A 22470-nucleotide genomic window follows, 5' to 3' on the forward strand; every position below is an offset into this window, starting at 1 on the left:
CCCAGCGATGGAGGAAGCCAAACTTCCTGGCCTGCCCTGGCCTCCCCTCAAGGCTACAAAGTATCAATTATAGAAGATAAATAAATCCCAGATCCCAGGGCCTCTGATTGGGTTGCCGGGGGGCGTGGCTGGCCTGCAAACAACCACAGGCCCCTCGCCCAGGCCACCCCATACCCCAAGGGAACCCCCACCCTGATCCGGGATACCCTTCAGGGCAAACCAGCCGGCCCCCATCCGTGCACCAGGCCTCTATCCTATCTAATAAAAGAGTAATATGCAAATTGACCATCACTCCAGCACACAAGATGGCTGTCCCTATGCGGTCAAAGATCCTGCCCCCATGTGGACACAAAATGGCTGCCACAAGATGACCAGCAGGGGAGGGCAGTTGGGAGGGACCAGGCCTGCAAGGGAGGGCAGTTGTGGGCAATCAGGCCAGCAGGGGAGGGCAATTGGGAGGGACCAGACCTGCAAGGGAGGGCAGTTGGGGGCGATCAAGCCTGCAGGGGAGCACAGTTAGGGGTGACCAGGCCGGCAGAGGAGGGAAGTTGGGGGTGACTGGGCCTGCAGGGAAGGGCAGTTGGGGGGGACCCAGGCCTGCAGGGGAGTGCAGTTAGGGGTGACCAGGCCAGCAGGGGAGGGCAGGTGGGGGGGACCAGGCCTGCAGGGGAGGGCAGTTGGGGGGGACCAGGCCTGCAGGGGAGGGCAGTTAGGGGTGACCAGGCCGGCAGGGGAGGGCAGTTAGGGGCAATCAGGCTGGCAGGGGAGTGGTTAGGGGGTGATCAGGCTGGCAGGCCGAAGCAGTTAAGGGCAATTAGGAAGGCAGGCAGGCGAGCAGTCCTGGATTGTGAGAGGGATGTCCGACTGCTCGTTTAGGATCGGGCCTAAACGGGCAGTCGGACATCCCTCGAGGGGTCCCAGATTGGAGAGGATGCAGGCTGGGCTGAGGGACACACCCCCTGTGTATGAATTTCGTGCACCGGGCCTCTAGTGTTGAATAAGAGTGGTGAAAACAGACATCCCTGTCTTGTTCCTGTTCTTAGGGGAAATGTTTTTTGCCCATTGAGTATGATGTTTGCTGTAGGTTTGTCATATATGGCCTTTATTATCCTATCTAATAAAAGAGTAATATGCAAATTGATCATACCTCCACTACACCCACCAGCCACACCCACCAGCCAATCAGGAGCGAGTATGCAAATTAACCCAACCAAGATGGCTGCAGCCACGGAGAGAGCAGGAAGCTTGGGTTTACCCAGCAATGGAGGAAGCCAAGCTTTCCGCCTGCCCTGGCCTGCCTTAGCCTCGACTTAAGTCTACAAAGTTTCAATTATAGAAGATAAATAAATCCCAACAAACATGGCTGCAGCCACTGAGCGAGCAGGAGTCTTGGCTCCGCTCAAGGCTACAAAGTTTCAATTATAGAAGATAAATAAATCCCAGATACCAGGGCCTCCGCTTGGGTCGCCGGGGGGTGTGGCCAGCCTGCAAACCACCTCAGGCCCCTCGCCCAGGCTGCCCCACGTCCCAAGGAAACCCCCACCCTGATCCGGGACACCCTTCAGGGCAAATCAGCTGGCCCCCACCTGTGTACCAGGCCTCTGTCCTATCTAATAAAAGAATAATATGCAAATTGACCATCACTCCAACACAAGATGGCTGCCCCCATGTGGTCAAAGATGACTGACCCCATGTGGACACAAGATGGCTGCCACAAGATGGCCATCAGGGGAGGGCAGTTGGGAGGGACCAGGTCTGCAAGGGAGGGCAGTTGTGGGCGATCAGGCCAGCAGGGGAGGGCAGGTGGGAGGGACCAGGCCTGCAAGGGAGGGAGGGCAGTTAGGGGCAAACAGGCTGGCAGGGGAGCAGTTAGGCATCAATCAGGCTGTCAGGGGAGTGGTTAGGGGGTGATCAGGCTGGCAGGCAGAAGTGGTTAGGGGCAATCAGGAGGGCAGGCAGATGAGCAGTTGGGAGCCAGCAGTCCTGGATTGTGAGAGGGATGTCTGACTGCCCGTTTAGGCCCGATCCCGGTGGATTGGGCCTAAACGGGCAGTCGGACATCCCTCGAGGGGTCCCAGATTGGAGAGGGTGCAGGCTGGGCTGAGGGACACACTTCCCGTGCACGAATTTCATGCACCAGGCCTCTAGTAATAAGATAAGCTCCCTCTATTCCTTCTTTGCTGAGCGTTTTTATAAAAAATGGGTGTTGGATTTTGTCGAATGCGTTTTCTGCATCTATTGATATGTGATCTTTTTAATATATTGCTGGATCCAATTTGCTAATATTTTGTTGAGGATTTTAGCATCTATAGTATGTTCATCAAGGATATTGGCCTGTAATTCTTTTTCTTTGTGTAGTGTTTTTAATCTGGTTTTGGGAGTAAGATAATGCTGGCCTTGTAAAAAGAGCTTGGAAGTGTTTCCTCCTCTTGGATTTTTTGGAATAGTTTGAGGAGGATAGGTGTTAGTTCTTCTTTGGATGTTTGGTAAACTCCTCTGTGAATTCATCCAGACCAGGGCTTTTGTTTGCTGGGACTTTTTTGGTTACTGTTTCTATTCCATCGGTTGTTATTGGCCTATTCAGGGTTTCTGATAATTCCTGATTTGATTTGGGAGATTGTATTTTTCTAAGAATTTGTCCATTTCATCCCATTGTGGGGGTTCGCAAATTCTTGAAGTATATTAATGCTGATTTTAGTTCACTAATTTTTCGTGTTCATCTAATCTGCTGTTAATCTATTAACTTTTTTAAAAGGAAGGATTATTTTAGTAAAATATAACGTATGTACAGAAAAAGTGCATAAAACACAAATTTACAACTAAATTAAGTATTTTAAAGTCAATGTCTGTGTCACAATCACAGAAATAAAAATGTCTAGCTCTCCCAGAAGTTTGTCCTCTCACAAGCACAACCCTTTCTTTCCCCCAAAGTTACCACTACCTGGACTTTATTTAACACTGCCTTGCATTACTAAACATATACATATGGACCTGTCTCCCTTTGCTTGCCACTTTGTTTCTGAGATGCCTCTGTATTGCTGCATGGAACTGTAGTTCATTCATGTTCAGGACTGCTGTGTACTAATGTCAGGTTCCCAGTGCTGTGGCTGTTCTCAGTCCTTTTCATTTCCATATCACTATATGATTTCATTTACATAAAGAACAAACCAGGCAAAAGTATAGAGTTTTATTTGAAGGGTTTGTTGGGCCCCTAAATTACATGAAAAGTTAATGACATGGCTTTTTCAGGATCCACATTTTACTTACTGTTGAATAAAGAAGCAAAATACAATATAATACAGTATGATCCCATGAAAACAAAAACATATCTTCGCACTTATGCAACTATACACTGTACATATTTATCAGTTCAAATAATCCTAGAATTCTAGAAGCACCAAGCTGCTACCAGTGGTTACCTGTGGTATGTGGGAATGGGGCAGAGAGCAGGAGGGCGGGAAGGTCTGTGTTGCAGGGGAGGAGCTATGTGGGCAGATTTTACTTTCACATTTTACTTCTTCCTTTATTTGTTTGTATATAAATCTTTACAGTAAGAATTCTTTCTTTCTTTTTTTTTTTTAAACAACATCAGTGAAAGGCATATTATCAAAAGAAGAAAGGAATGAGGATTTGCTTTGGGTGTAGCAGGCTCCCACTAGGCTCTTGTCAGCTGTGCTGTGGTGGCTGCTATTACCCTCCAGAGCACAGCAGAGCCAACCCAAGGTGGTCCTAATCCTCTTCTTTGTTTAGGACACTTTAGTGGTTCGTTTTCAGCTCATGGAAACATGGCTTTATACAACGGTGCCCAAATTCAAGACACATTGATTGCAAGCAATTCTAAGAATCAGGCTGCTGCCCCTTGAGACTGTGTGGGACACAAGGAAAGTCCAGAGCAAAAGGAAAAGGCAACCGCTATCCCACATGCCCTGGGAACCAGATGGATTCCTGGCCTTCTCATCTCCTCAAGAGAAATGGGGTCGGGGGAGAGGTGATGGAAACAAAGGGAAGAGGTGATTCATGGGCCAAGGGAGCCCTGCAGTGATCAGAGGCTTCCTTTCCTTCAGGCTTCTGCTCTGCTCATCTCCAGTCTCGTCCTAGGCCTGCTTCTCAAGCTGCATCCACCACAAGATCATCTTTTCAGTTAAGAGCAGTAGTTGCATGAAGTCTAATGATCTAGTGCTCATTATGTATGTGTCCATCATTGTGCTCACAACAACCCCTTACAGGGGCTACTATTCTTGTCCTCATCTTACAGGTGAGAAACAGAGGCCCACAGAAATGGCTGGAAGTGGCGATTAGAACCATCCCATTCAGTCTGACTTCCCAGCCTGCACTCTTAACCTCTAAACTCTAAGGCAGGGCACTATTATGAGGTGATTCCAGAGTGAGCGGGCAATGGGTTGGCCACCCAGTGCAAAAAGACATCCACTGGAATATGTCAGTATCCATTGTGGCTCTGTCCCTGGCCAACCCTCTTTCTCCTTTTGAGCCTGGATATTCACATCTGTAAAATGGGACAATACTTTTTTTTAGGGTTGTACTGAATTTTAGAAATTGGATGTATAGAGAACCTCCTAGCAGCTGAAGCACTGCAGCATCCAATAAAAAGCTGCCATCATCATCACCACATCATCATCACCACTTGAACTAAGGCATTCCTTTCTCTCCTCTTCCCAATGAGCCAGAGGAGAGCCCTGAATGACTCCTATTGGAAACTAAGCAAGATCTACCCAAGGCCTGCTCAGAGTGGTGAGCAGAAGGAGGTGGGAAGAAGGAGTCTTTATAGGTACTCCACTTTGCACCTGTCCTGCCAGGTGCCCAGAGAGGTGTTCCTTCTTTCCATCCCCATGGCCACCTCCCTAGTTCAGGCCTTGTTCCTGGAAGGCTTCCTGACTCCCCTGCTTAAGAAACTTCCCCATTTTCTTAGTGCAGCTTACCCCAACCTGGCCTTCTAAGGCAGCAGTCGCCAACCTTTTGGATCTCACGGACCACCAGAGGTCCACAGACCACCGGTTGGCGACGCTGCTCCAAAGGTTTCCTTAAACTAGCAGTCACCAACCTTTCGGACCTCACGGACCAGCAGTGGTTCAAGGACCACCAGTTGGCAACCGCCGTTCTAAGGAGTCACTGACTGCTCAAACATAGCCCTCTCCCTACTCTGGAACACCCTGTCCTATGGCAGTTCTCCACCTTTCCAGCTTATGCTGGTCCACTGGCCTGGATTGCCTCCCCTGGAGTCACACCCTCTTCCCTTAATCAACTTTACTCCTCCTTTGAAGTCCTGTTCAGATCCTCTGGGAAGTGTCCTGTAATAGATCCCCTCCCCCCACACACACCCAGGGTTCAAGATGCCCTCCCCTGCCTCACTACATTTTGTTCCTCTGGTGCTTTAGGCAAAATTAAGATAATTTACTGCTTTACAAATCTGTCTTCCCTACTATCTATTCCTACTCTAGGTCAGGGACCGGACTCCTCTGCATGGAGCTGTCACAATGTCTAGCACATAGTAGGTGCTTAGTAAATGTTAGAGCATGAATAAAGACTAACTGCATCTCAGTAAAAGGAAAAACTTTCTAAACCCCATATTTGTGGACTACTGAACTTTGTGACCTTTGAGGCCATTTGCAATAGGTTTGGTGTGTGAAGGCCCTTTGTAAACTGTGAAGTGCAGTCCACAAATCTTGGCTCCTGGTATTCCCCAAACTCTGAGACCGGGGACTGAAGGCTGGGGTTACAGGTCCTCAGACTCTGGGAGGTTGCGGACCCAGCCCTGGGCCACTCTGTTGAAGTTGGGTCTGAGGCGGAGGAGTTCCAAGCCACTGGTGAGCTCTGGGAGGAAGGGGGTGCCTGCCCTGGGCGTGGTCTCCCCCACCAGGGGTCCTCCAAAGGGCACGGGAGTCCTAGGGGAGAAGAGCAGCAGGAGAGGTGGGCTGGGAAGGAACGAGACGGCAGCACACTGACATGCAGGTCTATGTGGGTCCTCTCCCTGCCTCTCTCCGGGACTCAGTTTCCCCTTCTGTACAGCAAGGTTTTGCACTACCTTTAACAGGTTTCTCTAGCTCTGCCCCTAGTTGGGATGGCTTGTTGCTTAGAAATTGGAGTCAAGTTTTCAGAGCTGGAATTGGCTTGTCCTAAGCAGAACTCTAGGTTCCCCATAAGCAAGCTCCAGAAGGCAGCAGAGTTGGGACAGGGTGTTTCCTTTGTCTTTTCATCTCCCCTCAGAGAAACATGCCACAAACTGAAGTAAAAGGGGAGGATGAGAAAGAGCATTGAGAATCAGGGAAGTGCAGATTATAACAGACCTGCGTTTCTAACCATAAGACTGGCAAGAAGAAATAATTGGATAACGGGGCAGAGCTTCACTCATATACTACTGTTTGGAGGGCACACTGGTGCTGCTCCCTTGGAGGATAGTTTAGCAGGATCATTTTAATCTGGAAATACGCAAATTCTGCCACCAGCAACTCTACCTGTAAGCACATGGCTTCGGGAAGCACATGCACATACGGCACAAGGAAGCAGATATGAGCAGGGATTAGTGACAAGCCATAAACAACCCAGGGTCCATTGGCAGAGGAACGGACACAGCAGAGGTAGTGTAGTCACATGATGGAATATTATACAGTAGCTCAAAAGGAATGAAAAGATCAATATAAAGTAGGGTAGATTTTAAAAGCATAATGTTGAGTGAAAACAAGAAGTTACAAAAAGAAATGCGAAGTATTAGAACACATGTATACACACAAAACAATGTTATATCCCCTATAGGTATGTGGCTGCCCTTAGAAAATGTTCTGAAATCTTACACACCAACCTGACAACAGTGTTACCTTTGGAAAGGAAACGGATTGAGGACAGTGAACAAAGGAACCCTTCTTTTGTAGTTGTATAACTAGTTTTTAAGAGAATGTAAGTATGTGACTTGAAAACTATTCTTTAATTTTAAGAGAAATAAAAAGCATTGATCATGTGCTGTTTTCTCCACAGGCTGGGCCCAATGGGAAGAGGAGAGTGCTGGCCCCTGGGGTGGAAAGGCAGAACTTGGGCTAGGGCCTGGGTTCCAGCCGAGACAGGGTTTCTGCTTAGACTAACCCAAGCTGTGGCAGCAACAGCCAAGCCCCCTGGGGGACAGGCTAGGATGTTTCCAAGCCAATGCAAGCCTCACAATTGGGCCCTTGACAAGGAGCCCAGAGACCTGGCTCCTGGGCACAGCTTGGCCACCAACACTGCTGTTCCTCTTCAGTCTTCCTCAGTTGGTCCTTCTGTCCCAGAAGGACCCGGGTTCAGGGCTCCCTAAGACCCTTCTGCTGGTGAGAATGTGTCTGTCTTTCATACCTGAGGTTTAGATGGATGGGGCTGCAACCTGAGCTGGCCAGCCTGGAAACTGGCTGTCAGGACTGAATGTCTGCTGAGGGTTTTAAATAGCTGGGCAGGCAGGGTCTGATGGCCCCAGGAGGTGAGCGAGCACAGGCCTGGCTGGCGAGAGACCCCAGAACATCTGCCAATGGCTTGTGGCTCACACAGCACCCGTTGGGTATAATTCTTTCCATCAAGGCCCTCCCTGACTTTGAGGGCAGTCACATGCCGCCTCAGCAGTCTCCTCTCAAAGCTCATCACCCCCCCGCCCGCCCCCATTCCTTCAGCTCTTCCTCAGAGGGCCTGGTCTCCAGGCCCTGGCGCCACCCATCAATTTTTGTCAGACAGACATAGTCTCCACGTGTGGTCTGAGCAGATGCCAGAAGAGCTGGACTGGGGCCTCCTCTCTGCGGACCCTCCACTTTCACACTTACTGTGGTCCAAGCCAGAGGAGCATTTTCCAGAAATAGCATCAGTCTGAGGAAGCCAATTGCAATTGAAATCCATCCCCTAGCCCAAGGTCTTCCTCCAGTGCCAAGCTCCTATCTGGACCCCTATGATTCGTTTCTGAGCCCTTCGGGCAGAATGTTAAATATATCCTCTTATTCCCCATTAGCTTTTCCAACTATCATTTCAACCTGTAAATAATGATAATAATAGCAGCTCTTGTTTATTGAGAGCTTATTGCTTGCCAGAAACATTGCCCATGGTTTCTTATGCTATCCTCACAACAATCTTAAGAAGTAGATACAATAATAGTCTCATTTTACAGATAGGGAATTGGAGGCTCAGAGAGGTTAAGTCACTTTCCCAAGGTCACACAGCCAGGTAAGGAGTCTGCATTTAAGCCCATGTTGAGGCCCCATGCTGTAAACAGTACAAACCACTCCTCTGTGACCCTCATCTCTAGTGTCCAACGTCTCACTGCTACTCCCTGCTTTGGTGCAGCCTCAAAGCCACTTCCTAGGCATTGATGAAAATGAACAGGCTGAGCTATGTAGGACTGGTGAGATCTGGAGGTCCCACCCAAGAAGGATGCGTCAAAGAGGTGGCACACAGCAGTGATGGAGAACAAGAAACCAAGCTCTGGAGTCAGACAGCCCAGACTTGGACCCCTGCCCTGCCCTGCGCGTCCTTGTTTTGGGACTTTGGGCAGGTTGCTGATATTTCTGAGCAGGTCTCTTCACAGGCAGAATAGGGAAAACTGTAGCACCAGCCGCACCCTGTTGTGGGGAGGATCCAATGAGATGTGTGGCACATTCCCTGTACATTTATTGAGGACCTACTATGTGCTGAGGCAAGAGTTCTATTAAGTTCTAGCAAGAGCTCAATGAATGTTTATGACGTGTTCAGATACAGCCTGGCATGTAGAAAGTGCTCAGGAAATTTAGCTACTGCTGGATTATGACTGGCACCTGTGCACCCTCCCGCTCTCTCCCCAACTGCCCACCCTGCCTTACTTGTTGAAATTTCGATACTGCGCAGGGCTGAGAGTGTGACTTCGGCCATCGTTCTGGTAGTCCCGGTAGCTGACAAACTCTTGCCATGGGCAGTGGTAGCCCTTGGGGATGACCGTTTGGTTGAACTTCTCTGGCGGGATGCTCTTGAGTGGCTCGGCATAGCCTGGAGGTGAGCAGGGCATGTGGGTTCCTTTCTCCCTGGGCCCCCACACTCACACCCACCTCAGAAAGGGTTGGGGGAGGGAAGACCGAAGCTGGGAAAGGGGAGTGTGTGTGGGGTGTGGCAGGGAGAGTGATGCCAAAAGTTGTTCCCTCAAAAGGTAACCTTCCCCATTCCTGGAAACAAGGAGGATTGGAGTAGGGGAATTACCAGTTGAGGTTCAACTTCTAATCTTGACTTGCTGTGTGATCTGGGGTGCATTGCTGCTTCTTTTGGGTTAGGTCCATGGAGGGGTGTGTGTGTTTGGATAGGGAAGGGGGTAGATTGGACTAGATGCTCTGGGTTCTCTTCCTGCCCCACTGTGGAGCAGCACGCCCATGCTCTGATTCCTACCCCATACCCCCGCCCTTCCTCTTTGGTCCAGATTGGGGAGGCCACTCACCTGGTGCCAGGGCACTGGGGCTAGGGGCGCACTCCACTCGGGAAGCTTCAGGCTGGGCATCCTCAGGGTCCCCGGCTGGGAAGATGTGGAGCTCTGAGCGGCAGTTCTGCAACTCCGGGCTGATGGCAACCTGGGCAATGGATAGCCTTGATATTGCCAGACCCCATCACCCAGCGTCCCCTGCTGTTGTGTCTCCCTCCACGCACACTGTCCCTGGTTTCGCTGTTCCAAGTCACTGTCCCCTAGGTGCTCTTCCAGCCACCGTTGGGGAGTGGGAGTGAGGGATGGGCAAGGGGCCAGGGATCACCCTCCACAAACAAGGGGGGCACATAATCCTAGCACCCACCTCCTGGAGATACTGCGGGGGGTACGGTATGAGTGAATTGTGCAATGCCCTAAACCCAGTGCCCAGGACAGAGAGATGCTTTGTATATATTGGCTACTATAATATTAACCCTGGGCAAATAACCTCTCTGAACCTCAGTTTCCCTCTCTGTGAAATGGAGATAATGATGATAATCTCACTTTTTGAGCGATAAATGAGCTGATAACATTTAAGTGCTTAGCTAGCTGTGTCTTAGATACATAGCAAAGGTAAGTGTTATCGTTATTATTCTGCCATAAAACTCCTCAGTTGCCTTCTGTCTCATCCAGAAATTGCGTGGAGCACGGATGAGATGCCCCTGCGTTCATTAGGGTGGCCGAAACTGCCTGCTGCCTTTTTGAAGCCTGAGGATAAGCATCCTTGCCTCCTTTCTCTACCAGCTGCCTGGTCCGCGGTCTTGTCCTTCCAGTGGGAAGCAGAGAAAGAGGCATTCTGTGTTTTCCATCTTAGATCAGGTCGAATCTAAATCTAGCTTGCTGCAAATTCAGCCCAGCACACATGACTATTTTTCAGCACTATTTGTAGGAGCTGGAGCCCCTTCACTCTGCAGCTCCCCTGCCCACTCCATGTTATATTTTCTCTTGGGAGAGAGATGTGCATTGAAGACATAAAACTTCCAGGCTCACACAGCAAGGCAGGGGGTCAGTCTGGTGGGAATGTCACAGCCTTCTCTAGCTGGAGCTTGAGGGACTGCCCAGGTGCCAGAGGTCCTCACCTGGCTATTTGGTTTTAGGCAAAGCACTGGCCTTCTCTGGGCCTTAGTTTCCCCTCTGAGCACAATGCTGTCTTACCTCCCGCTGGCTGGCAGCAAGCTCAAAGGTGAATTTCTGCACACGGCGCTGTCTCTTCTGGAAGAGGAGGGATCCTCGGTTGTTGCGTAGCGATAGCTCCTCCATCATTAAGTCCTGGGGCACGCTCAGCTTCTTGCCCAGGTCCAGCAAAGGGACTGCGGGGAGAGGCCAGGCCACTCAGAGACACTTCTAAGGACATCTCCTCATGGTACTGTCCGTGGTGTGTGAGGATGCCGGCTTCTCCCCATACTTGCCAACACTGAGAGCCATCATTCAGTGGACTCTGTCCACCTGGTGGGCAGAAATGACACCTCAGAGTTTAATTTGCATGTGTCTGACAGTGATATGAACGTTTCAGATGTCCTTTGGCCATTTGTATTTACGTATTCCATGGATTTCCTGTGCAGCTCTTCGCCTACAGCGGTGGAGGTAGTGAGAAATGGCCAGGTCCTAGGTATCTTTAAAGGTAATCCCTGTGTAAGGGATATGAAAGAGAGAGGGTAGAGTGGAGGGTGACGGCAGGCTTTCTGGCCTGAGTCACTGGAAGGTTGGAGCGGCAATCCCTGAGATGTGGAAGGTTTGGAGCAAGAGAAATTGTGGGGAGAGTTGGGAATTCAGTTTAAGATCTCCACCTTTCCAGATGAGCATATTTCTGTCTTATATAATGCTTACTCTGTATTTAAGGCCCCCTAATTTTCTTCAAAATTGGGCATATAAGGTTTAAAGAGACTTGTATGTATCCAGATGGAGAGACTTGAGTTCATGGGAGGTAACTGACCTGAGATAAAGATTGAAGAGAAATAAAGTGTGATGTTTTCAGTGAACAACTTCACACTTATTTCTCCTCTTATAGTTGAGACAATAGCCAGTTTATAGCCTGGGGCTCCAACATTTAGACTGAGGAATGACAGAGCCCTGGAGGCCGGGAGGAGCACCCAGCGAGGCAGGAGGAAATCTAGGGCATGGTGTCCAGGAAACCAAATGATTAAAGCATTTCAAGGAAAATGGGCTGATCAACAGTCAGATGCTGCTGATGTGTCAAGTAAGATGAGGGCTGAATTGACTATGATTATTTAGTAATGTGCGGTTACTATTGGTGATCTTCACAGAAGCAGTTGCTGGGGAGTATTGGGTGTCAAAGCCTTATTGGAGAGGGTTCAAGAGAAAATGGACAGAGGAACTGTTGGGCCACACCACGCGGAAGCAATGAGCCAAATCTAGGATGTGGAACATTCTACAGGGCAACTGGCCTGGTTTCTTCAAAAGAGTGAGTGACATGGGAAAAATAAGTGGGGGTTGTTTTAGATGAAAGGAGATTTAAGGGACATAGCAACCAAATAGAAACAATGGCCCTTATTTGAATCCTCATTATAACAAAGTAGGAGATTGGAGAAAGTTGACTATGGGACTGGTTATTAGACAGTATTGCTTATTTTGTTCTGTGTGCTGATAACTTTGGTGTGTAAGGAAAAGTCCTTTTTATGATTTTTGTGCATTTGGAAATATTTAGAGCATGAAATGACATACTCTTTGGGATTTGCTTTCGATTCCAGGAATGAAAGGAGGGCCATGGGGATTTGCACTCTACTTTTATGTGTGTTTGGAAATTGGCTTGGTAAAATGTTAGAAGAGGAGAAGGGGAAGAAAATAGAGACAACTGCTCTGAGGAGCTGTGCTCTAGACCAGTGGTTGCCAAACTTTCTGACCTCACGGACCACCGGTTGGCGACCGCTGCTCTAGACCATGGCTGGAGGCAGCTGTGCAATCAAGAGGGGTTGCTTGTTTATTTGTTTGTTTCTAAAGAGGGAGAAATAACAGCATGTTTGTTAGCTGATGGGAAGATTTGACAGTGCAATAGAGAGAGTGGAGAATTACTGAAGGAATATCTATCCTTGAGTAAGAGAGAGGGAGGGGAGGGCATCCGGTGCCCAACTAGAAGGGTTGGTTTCAGGCTGGCAAGGAGAGTTCATCTACCACATCAGGGAGAAAAACTGAGAACGTGGACTTAGGCCAAGCAATAGACAGATGTGGAGGAGGCAGCTTGCAGCTGTTCTCTTCTGGTGACTTCACTTTTCTCAATGAAATAAGAAGGCATTGACTGAGAATGAAGATGGGGGAGGAGGCATTGGAGGTTTGAGGAGAGAGGGTGCCAAAGTTGTCTGAGAGTAGCGGGAGGGTGAGTGGGCCGGGGAGATGGACGTGGTCATCAGGTAGCACTGAGGCCAGTCAGGGGTTGTGACTCATTCCATTCAATGGACTCCTTCCTGCAGAGCCTTTCTAAAAAGGAGGGTGATTTTTCCTTCTTTCAGCAGATATAGAGAGAGCACCTTCTACATGTTAGAGGCATAAAGAAAACCGCTGTAAGTTAGAAGGGGGAAAGTACGTTTCAGAAGAATCTATAGTCTAAGGTCCCACTTGTATATTTAAAAAAATAAATATATGTTCATACATGCATTGAAAAATCTGCAAGGACCATGCCGAATATTAGCAGTGATGACTTATGGGACATAGGAAGAAGGAGGGCTAGAAATGGTAATTGTTTGCACTGTTATTTTTTTAAAACAAGAAAATGTACTGCACACTTAAAAATATAAAAATAAAAAAAGAAACAAAAATATAAAAAACAAATACATAACAAAAAGTCTCCTGGCATTATATTCTTAAATATTATCCAGATGAACAGAGCTTAATATTTTTTTTTAAAAAAGAAAAGAAAAAAGCTATAGACAAAACCTATTTGACTAAGCAATTCAGGCATTCATTCTTGGGGAGAAAAATTGAATAAACATGCCCGAAGATATAAATACAAGAATGTTTATTACAGTGAGGTTTCAAATTACGAAACCTGGGATCAGTCTGTGGTGGATGCTGCCAAAGTGCCCTTTATCAGTGGTTGACAGCCCACAACTGCCACCTTCTACAGAGAACTGCCCAGGTGAACAGAAGGGGTCATGGTCTTTGCTGAAGACGGGATGAATTCTGTGGCACCCCCAGGGTTAGACTGAATCTGGGCTACAGCTGAGCCCGCATCCTTGCTCAGCAGCTTCCCCTGCCCTGTGCTACTTCACTTCCCTTCTCCTGAGAGTGCAACCTCAATAAATCACTTGCTCAAGAGCCCTCAGGCTTTGCTCCTAAAGGTCCCACCCTGAGACGAGCCTTCATGACACCATTTGAAGGTTTGTATGAGTATAAATATATAGAACATATGACATGCTAGGGAAGCAGGGGGGAGGTGGTGAGGATGGAAAGGAGTCTGTGGTATGCTGCTAAGTGAAAAGAAATTTAAGTTGAAGAACACAGTGTATACCAGTAGTCTTAAGCCCATGCTTGTGTATTTGCATTTATATAAATATGTTTATATATGAACAGAAAAAGGATTGACACAAATATTAGAACATAGGTTATCTCCAGATGGTTCTACTAGAAGGAACTTACACTTTCAAAGTCCTTCATGTCTATTTTGTCTGAATATTTTCTAAAATGACTAGAGGCCCGGTGCATGGATTTGTGTACCAGTGGGTTCCCTCGGCCTGGCCTGCGGGGATCGGGCCAAAACAGTCTCCCCAACATCCCCCAAGGGGTCCCGGATTGCGAGAGGGCGGTTCTCGGGTGACATAGTCTGGAATCGGTCTCCCTCCTCTCTGGTTCCAGGTGTATCACCCAAGAACCGCAGCTGCCAAGTCACCGCAGCTCAGCAGCTCCTGTGTTGAGCGTCTGCCCCCAGGTGATCAGTGCGCATCATAGCTACCGGTCAGAGCGTCTGCCCCCTCATGGTCATTGTGTGTCGTAGCTACCAGTCAGTCAGCTGGTTGGCCAGTCGCTTAGGCTTTTATATACACTGAGTGGCCAGATTATTATGATCTCTGAACGCATAATAATCTGGCCACTCAGTGTATATCCTATATAATAAAAGGCTAATATGCAAATTGTCCCCTTGACCAGGAGTTTGACCAGCAGGCAGGCCGGCCAACCACCCATGTCCCTTCCCCTGGCCAGGCTGGCCGGACCCCACCCATGCACAAATTCATGCACCGGGCCTCTAATACACACACACACACACACACACACACACACACGCACGCACACACACACACACACACACACAGGCCAGATTATTATGCATTCAGAGATCATAATAATCTGGCCACTCAGTGTATAGATGTGTTATTTGTATAACTATATAGTAAAGAAGCAGATCTGGAGTGAAATCTTGGTTATGTCACCTACTAAGATGTGTGACCACCTAGCTCCTCTGGGCCTCAGTTTCTCATCTGCTCAATGGTGATAATAATGTCTAATTGACAGAGTTGTTGTGGAGGTTATGTAACGTAAAGCATCAAAGCTCTTAGCACAGTATCTGACACATGGTAAGCAAACAGTAATGGTATTTTTATTATTCTTACTCTGCAATGGGTGTCTTTTGGTAGCAAAACCATGAGGTGGTTGTGTGTTTTTTTTTACTTTATATTTTTCTTTAGTTTCAAAATTGTCTTTAAGTAATAACCTAGCAATACTCAACATTTTACATATTTCCAGTCTGGCATAAATGATGTGTGCCAATATTTTGGGGTCAAATTAATTGCTTAGACATGAGAAGAGAGAATGCATGGCCCTATCCTCCTGGTTAGAGCACCAACCAACACTTCACAAAGTTTGTGTGTTTCAGCTCATGAAATCATGGAATAAAAGAAAAAAACTTGACTCCTACAAAAGGAGGCAAGGACACACAAAACAGGTTAAAAGGACGACTCACATATGATTAAGTACTTCTTAGGAGGCAAAACCTAGCAGTGGTCTTAGGCTAGGGTTTATCAGAGCTCGGCTCACTGTCAATCTGCGTCAGAATAACCCTGGTGCTTGTCTAATAACCCTGGTGCATGGCCCCCTCCCCAGGTCCACTGAGTCAGAATCCCTGAGGTGGATGCTGGCAATCTGCATTTTAACCAACACCACGCCACTATGATTAACATGGAAGTTTGAGAGGCCTGACTTAGTTGAATTTGTTTATAAAATTCTTGAAATGCTCTAAAGTAGGCCAAGTAAATAGACTCTAAAATTATGCCAAGAGTTCTGAGAAGTCTTATAAAGTTGATAAACATGTATTTTAGATGATTTATTCATTAGATGAGTCGGTTTTTAAGTGAAATGGTTTGAGTCCAACTGGGTAGCCTTGCCCACCTGCCCACTTTCCCCCCCAACCTGTCTCTTGCCATGGGGACTTGGTGAGACCAAAGTTTCAACAAGCAAGGACAAGCGTGTGGGGAGCTTGGGGCTGCAGTTAAGGCTGGATCTGGGATCAGAGCCCGCCGAGTTCCATTTGAGACTGAGGCAAGGACTTAGCTGGGGCCAGGCTTGGTCTAGGGCAGTGGTTGGCAAACTCATTAGTCAACAGAGCCAAATATCAACAGTACAACGATTGAAATTTCTTTTGAGAGCCAAATGTTTTAAACTTAAACTTCTTCTAACGCCACTTCTTCAAAATAGACTCGCCCAAGCCGTGGTATTTTGTGGAAGAGCCACATTCAAGGGGCCAAAGAGCCGCATGTGGCTCGCAAGCCGCAGTTTGCCGACCACGGGTCTAGGGCATGCAACTCCAGCTTCTGGATGTGAGGACAGTAGGGCAACACCCTTCCCAATGTTTTGGGGAGCTTCCAGCCCAGGTTCCACAGGCACTCCCTTGGGGCTGGCCTGCAACTCACACCTGTTTTTGTAGGCCTGGGGCCAGCAGGCCTGAGTGGCTGCAATCTGGGACCAAGAAAGGATGGGGTCTGAGGAATGCACATAGGCTGGGTCCACCTTACCTGGTCCAGCTTGGTCCCCCATGGCAGCCATCACTGGCTTCTTCTGCTCCTTGGGGATCATCCTGTAGATGAGATGATCCACATATTGGCCAGGCCACCTCCATTGCCTTTCCAGGCCTCCTTCAAGTCCCTGGCCCACTCAACTCCAGCCCACCCCAAGGTCTCAAGCAAGGGCTGTCTGAGCTGGGTGGGCCTTTTGGGTCTCTACGTACAGAGGAGGAGGCTGAGGTCCAGGGAGGGTGAGGGAGATGCTCACTTCTTCCCATGCAGCACTCTCTCTTTAGGGGGTCAACTCTGGGACATTAGGGGTGGGGAGGTGTGGGTCTCAAACTATTTTCATTCGCTGATGTAGGTGAGCTCTGATCAGCGGCTGAAAGAAGTTGGAGGTTTACATCAGGGGGAGAAGGGGTATAGGTGGATAGGCAGGGGTGACACTGGGGTCTGCAAGGCTGGCCCTCCCCTCCTTTCCCTAGTACTTGGCCCTAAGACTTGAGGGCACAGGCTGGTCCAAGGAAGCTGAAAAAACCATCACCTCCTCCTCTACCCTTACCCCAGAACTGACTTTCATGATGCTCCCTGTTATTTTAATAATGTTTTTATTTTAAAATTACAGGTGACACACAACATTATATTAGTTTTAGGTGTGTGACGTAGAGATTAGATATTTATATAACTTACGAAGTGATCACCCCAATAAGTCTAGTACCTCATGGTGCTCTCTTCTTTCTCACCCTTCTCTTTCTCCTCCTCCATTCCCGCCCGCCCCCCCATTTGTATCTCATGACACTTTCTAGGAAATTTGCAAATGAGGTCTAGAATCCCCGAAACCCCTGCAGGCCCCAAGTCCAAATCCCCGAACTTGCCCCCCAAAAGAGAAGGCAGATCCTTTGAACCCCTGACAGATTACACACCTCTGTGCCCCTCTGCTTTGCTTCTGGATTTTCCTATATTCCTTCCTTTAGAAAAACAATCTGCCTCCATCTATACCCCCACACCCGCTCCCACCTAGGTCAGTGGACACCGAGCTGGGTGGCTTGGCAGCTAATCGGTGTCTCTAACTCCCTCTGTAACTGTGAGCAAGTTGCTCTCCAGCTCTGTGACTCAGTTTCCCCCTCTGTAGCATAGAGGGTTGGGCTAGATCATGGGGATTTATGGATGGGCTTCAAGAGCATTCATGAGCCCCCTAAAATGATACAAACATGAGCACGTCTGCATGCATTTGGGTGAGGGTCATGAGATGATTGAGAGAGCTCTGGCTGTGACCCCTGAGGACTCCACATTCCGCAGACCTGTTTCTCGATAATCACCCCCTTTTCAGAAATTCACAGACATTGGAAGAGCCCGTCATTTTCCAGACAGGCACCCTGCTTCCCTCTACTCCCTAAAAATCTTGGGAGTCCTGAGCAGAGCCATTAGCTATCCCCCACCATGAATCCTAGCTACCCCTTCCCCATTTAACCTAGAGCAGTGGTCGGCAAACTGCGGCCGTGGTTTGCCGCTCTGTTGACAAATGAGTTTGCCGACCACTGACCTAGACTCTCGATTCCAATAATTACAGGCTGTTGTTGTTCCTTGTGATTAAGCCCCTATCCAGTGGTCGGCAAACTCATTAGTCAACAGAGCGGCAAACCGCGACTCGTGAGCCGCATGTGGTTCGCTAGCCGCAGTTTGCCGACCACTAACCTAGAGTAACCTAGGCTTAGAATCCCTCCCTTCCCAACTCAGGATTCAGGCTTCCACGAGGCCCCGCACTCCCCAGACTCTGCAGGGCCCTTCCTCTTCTTGGACAGGAAGGGGCTCTGGGAATTGGTTCATCTCCTCCACCCACTCCCCACAGCTCCTCAATTTCCCCTAGGATCCTGGTACCTGAGAGCTGGGACCACAGTGGGTAGAGAGAATATCAGACCCTCAAGATTAACACCTCTGTCAGGAAGCTGAAAGTTGGGTGGTCAGTGTCCGTGCAGCAGTCGGGCAGCCAGAGAGCTGAGTGTGCCCTGCAGCCAGCTGACGAGAATTGTTCCTGCCTTGTTGTGGCTCACAGCCTTATTTCGGGCTGCAACTGGATCCAGGGACAGATGCTAAAAGCACCAGGCCCCAGGGAAGACAGGTGCCCCAGCAGCAGGCCTTTGCCGACAGAAGGGTTTGCATACACATGAACACACACACGTACATATGCACACACCAAAGTCACCTGGAAATGCTGAGAGTCAGTCTCCGGTCACTTGAGCTTGCTAATTGTATCCTTAGTGCCTAGAATGGAGCCAGATAGGATTGCCATAGATATTTTTTAGATGGATGGATGGATGGATGGATGGATGGATGGATGGATGGGTAGATGGATGGGTGATGGATGAATTGTCCTTTAATATCTTTGTTTGACTTATTCTTTCTTTCCTGTCTTCTCTTCTTCTTTTTGCCTCCTTCCTTCTTCTCTTCCTCCCTCCACCTTCTCACATTCTCTGAGCCTCTATGGACTGTAAATAAGGCAGGACTCCGTGCTCAAGGAGCTCAGCCAGGCCCAAGCCAGACCCGTAAATAAGCCTTTGAGACGCATCATGGGAAATGCTCTGGGAGGGCCCAGGGGAGGGTGCCATCAGCTCAGCCTGGGGGTGGGGAAGGCTTCCCAGAGGAAGAGACATTTGAGCTGGGCCTTGAAGGCTGAGTGGGAGTTCACTGGGCAGAGAGAGGACACAGGAATTGCAGGCAGAGGCCGGGTCATGTATAAAAATGGTAGGAGGTCGGCAAGTAGAGCCAGAACTGGGGGTGGGGCAGTGCTGAGAGATGAGGCCAGACAGGTGGGCAGGGGCCAGATCACAGCAAGCTTTTCAAAAGGCAAGTGTGCTTTATAAAGAGCCGTGAAGAGTTTAAAGTGGTGGGATGGAGTGGTCAGATTGGCATTTTTCCAAAGATATCTCTGACTAAACATGTGGAAAATGGGGGGGAAGGGGTCATACTGGAGGCAGGCCTTCACTATGGTCAGTGGAGGGATGGGGGTGGCTTAATGGGCAGTGACAGAGGGCATCCATAGGAGGAGAGGGACTTGAGGGGTATTTGGGGAATCACTAGGTCCTTGTGAGAAACTGAATGTGGGAGGTAAGGAGAGGGCCACTCCGGTGTCTGGCTTAGGTGACTAAGGAAGGTAACCGGAGGGGCAGATTGGGCAGGGGGGATACTGCATTCAGGGAAGGTTCCAGCTAAAGAGAAACACTCCCATGGAAGGGTGGGAGCAGCAGGGATGCACAGGGTCTGGGCAGGGAGATCTGTACCTGTGTGACAGACACTGTCTAAGGACATATTTCTGACAACCTTCTTAGGAAGAAGCCTGGACTTTGCTGTGGATGGCCTGAGCGTGGCTTCCTTCTACTTGGGTTCCTCCGCCACCCTCTGCAGGGCCTGAGCATCCAGATAGGAAGGTGAGGAATGTTCCTCACCTGGGAGTGGGGCCACAGTTCTCTTCTTTGGGCAATGATGCCCCTATCAGGAGAGGAGCACTCCTAATGGTTTGTCCTGCGCTCACTAGGATTATCTGGACTTAAACATTACCTCCTGCTCTTGCCTGGAGCTCTGACCTGCTTCTGAGGAAGCAGCCCAGAGCACTGGGCCCTGCCCCACCTTGGCCCTGCACACTCCAGTGACAGTGCCTGTGGTCAGGGCCTGGGCAATATCACCCTGAGACATCAGCTAGCCCAGCTCACTCATTACACAGATAGGGAAGCTGAGGCCTAAAGAGAAAGTAATGGGTTTACCCTGGGTCACCTACCTAGTAGACGATAGAACCAGGACTTCAACTCAGTGACATCTCCTATGGCCTGGAGTTTTTATGTTGTTCCCTCTCTCTCCTCATGGATGCTACTTCTCAAGCTCCCATCCCATGTGTATCAAACATTCTCATCCACCCTAAGTCCCATGGACTGTCCCATGGTTGGGAGAAAGGAAGGGCTTTAGACACAGCCGAAAATGACCCAGGAGTCAAAAGGATTCAGGAAGCATTTATTTAGGGCCAGAGCTGAATTCTATAGGAGACAAGAGACAGGACACAGGCAATCTCTAGTGGGTTAGAGGAGAAGATGGGGAAGAAGGCAGTGAAGCAAGGGAATAGCCAGACAGAACTGCAGCTTTCCAAGGCTGCCTCCTGCTGGCTCTTTGTGTATATGCAGGTAGAAGTAGATGTTCTATACCACTGCCTCAGCCAGTGGCCTAATAATGTCTCTTCTTTGAAACTGGCCTTAGCTTGGCTTCTATGTTACAGGGACCCTGAAGCAGGTGAGGACTTTGGTAAATGTGGTCACTCATCATTGACCCCCTCATCTTCCCACCAACAGAGCCTGTGTTCCCAATCCTTATACCCTAGGAACCCTCTGGGATCACTTCTTTATTCCAGAGCACCCCAGTCACATGCTGATCCCCAGCTTCTCCTAGCTTCACTTAAGGATTCCAGGTCTAACAAGTGAGTTTGGGTTAGGGTAAGTCTACCCCTAACTCAAAATTACCCTCTATCCTTCATTTTTAGCAACATCCTGGTATCCTTTCACCTACACACCTCTGATCTTCAGCCAATTCTAACACCCCCTCCCCAACCTGCACCCCCGCACTTAATATCCTAAAGTAAATATTCTGAACCTCTAGGGGGCATCACCAGCCAACTCTGGAAACTATGGAACTTAGCCAATTCCTCCCCATGTCCCTCTGGGGATTAGGATCAGAGCCACCAGGATTTAAGGGACATGCTAGAGCCTGCTGCCAGGCTCCCCAAGGTCGCTGGGCACTGGGTACTAGCTAGGCCAGAGTGCAATGGGGAAGAGAATAGTCCCCACTCATCTGGGTATGATACGGATGCTGAGGCCTGGAACTGAGGAGTGGGTGCTTCCTAAGAAACCAGAAACATAGGTTGGCTCTGGTCTAACTTCTCACTCACCCACCCAAGCTCACCTGCCCCTGAATTCTGCCCAGCCAATTCTCCACCAGTACTCTCCTTTCCTTCTTAATACTGTGGAATGCATTTCAGGACTGGAAGAGCCCTCAAGAGGTCATCTGAGCCAATCCATTTTCTACTAGAATCTTTTCTGTGCATCCTGGCCACTGCTTGCATACATCCTATAACAAGGAAATCTTTGCTTCCCTCTTTCCATATGGTCAACCTCAAACTCAGGGCTATCAGGTAAGGCCACAGGCTAGCAGAGAGCTCCATGTCAACTCTGAAAGGGCTCAGCTTTGAAAGGGCTGCCAGGAAAGGGCCCAGAAGGGATAGATGGGTTGGATGCACCTATAGCATTCCTAGTGGCCCAAGTCCTGGGCCTGGGGAAAATCATTGCTGTAGAGCTCTCTTCTTGGGCTGCAGTTAAGATGCCCTGGGCAGTTTGAGCTGGGATGGAGAAAAGCATGAAGGACCCGGGAGGAGGACTCTTTCTGCCTTTTCTCTCCAGAGGAGCGGGGCACCTTGAGCTGGCCTGAGAGACCTCACTAAAGGTCACGGTGGTAAAAATAGAGCTTGTCTGGGCAGGGATGGAAAACAGCTGCTACTGCCTGGGACTTGGAGCCAGGAAGGAGGATGGTCAAGCCAGACACGTGTGTGTGTGTGTGTGTGTGTGTGTGTGTGTGTGTGTGTGTGTTGGGGGGGGGGGCATTTAGACTTTGGAGATTGCAAGGAGGATGGTCAAGCCAGACGTGAGTGTGTGTGCGTGTGTGTGTGTGTGTGTGTGTGTGTGTGTGTGTGTGTGTGTTGGGGGGGGGGCATTTAGACTTTTGGAGATTGCTTTGGCCAAAGCCTCATTGGAAAATCTGAGGGTCAGACGGAAGAAGGGTCTTTCCCAAGTTCACACAAGGACTGAATGATATCGTTAGAGCTAGAACCCAAGCTTGGATCACTGCTCCAAGCCCAGAGCTCTGGCCCCTGATCCCTTATCTCCGGGGCTGTCCAAACAGGCCAGACCTTTTGGGGATGTTGATCTCTCCCAAGATCTCTTCCAGCTCGGCCCTCCCGGGATGGGAAGGGGGAGGCTTTAGATGGTGCAGGAGGCCTCGGTAGGGAGGCTGCCACGCTTGAGCCTCAGGCTCCCATTCCACCCACGGGGACAG

At 49.1% G+C, this 22470-nt stretch overlaps 1 protein-coding gene across 1 annotated transcript; it reads right to left on the reverse strand.

The window, feature by feature from the left end:
• Positions 1-3580: 3580 nt before the first annotated feature.
• Positions 3581-18847, reverse strand: MYOZ3 (myozenin 3). The gene is made up of 6 exons (XM_080672245.1): positions 18587-18847; positions 16396-16457; positions 10595-10749; positions 9419-9548; positions 8817-8979; positions 3581-5900 (listed from the first exon to the last, which is right to left on the reverse strand). The coding sequence occupies exons 2-6, from the start codon at positions 16454-16456 to the stop codon at positions 5732-5734; spliced, it is 678 nt and encodes a 225-aa protein (XP_080528371.1). The 5' UTR covers position 16457; positions 18587-18847; the 3' UTR covers positions 3581-5731.
• Between the last annotated feature and the right edge of the window lie 3623 nt (positions 18848-22470).

This window comes from Plecotus auritus, assembly GCF_963455305.1.
Source record: "Plecotus auritus genome assembly, chromosome: 6".
Classification (NCBI taxonomy): domain Eukaryota; kingdom Metazoa; phylum Chordata; class Mammalia; order Chiroptera; family Vespertilionidae; genus Plecotus; species Plecotus auritus.

Excerpts from the sequence above, each read along its gene's own strand:
- MYOZ3 (XM_080672245.1), bottom strand. The coding sequence starts at position 16,456 with ATGATCCCCAAGGAGCAGAAGAAGCCAGTGATGGCTGCCATGGGGGAC. Across the intron at positions 8,980-9,418 it reads CCCCAGTGCCCTGGCACCAG|GCTATGCCGAGCCACTCAAG; the intron begins GTGAGTGGCCTC and ends GCTCACCTCCAG. Across the intron at positions 5,901-8,816 it reads CAGTATCGAAATTTCAACAA|GACTCCCGTGCCCTTTGGAG; the intron begins GTAAGGCAGGGT and ends CTTCTCCCCTAG.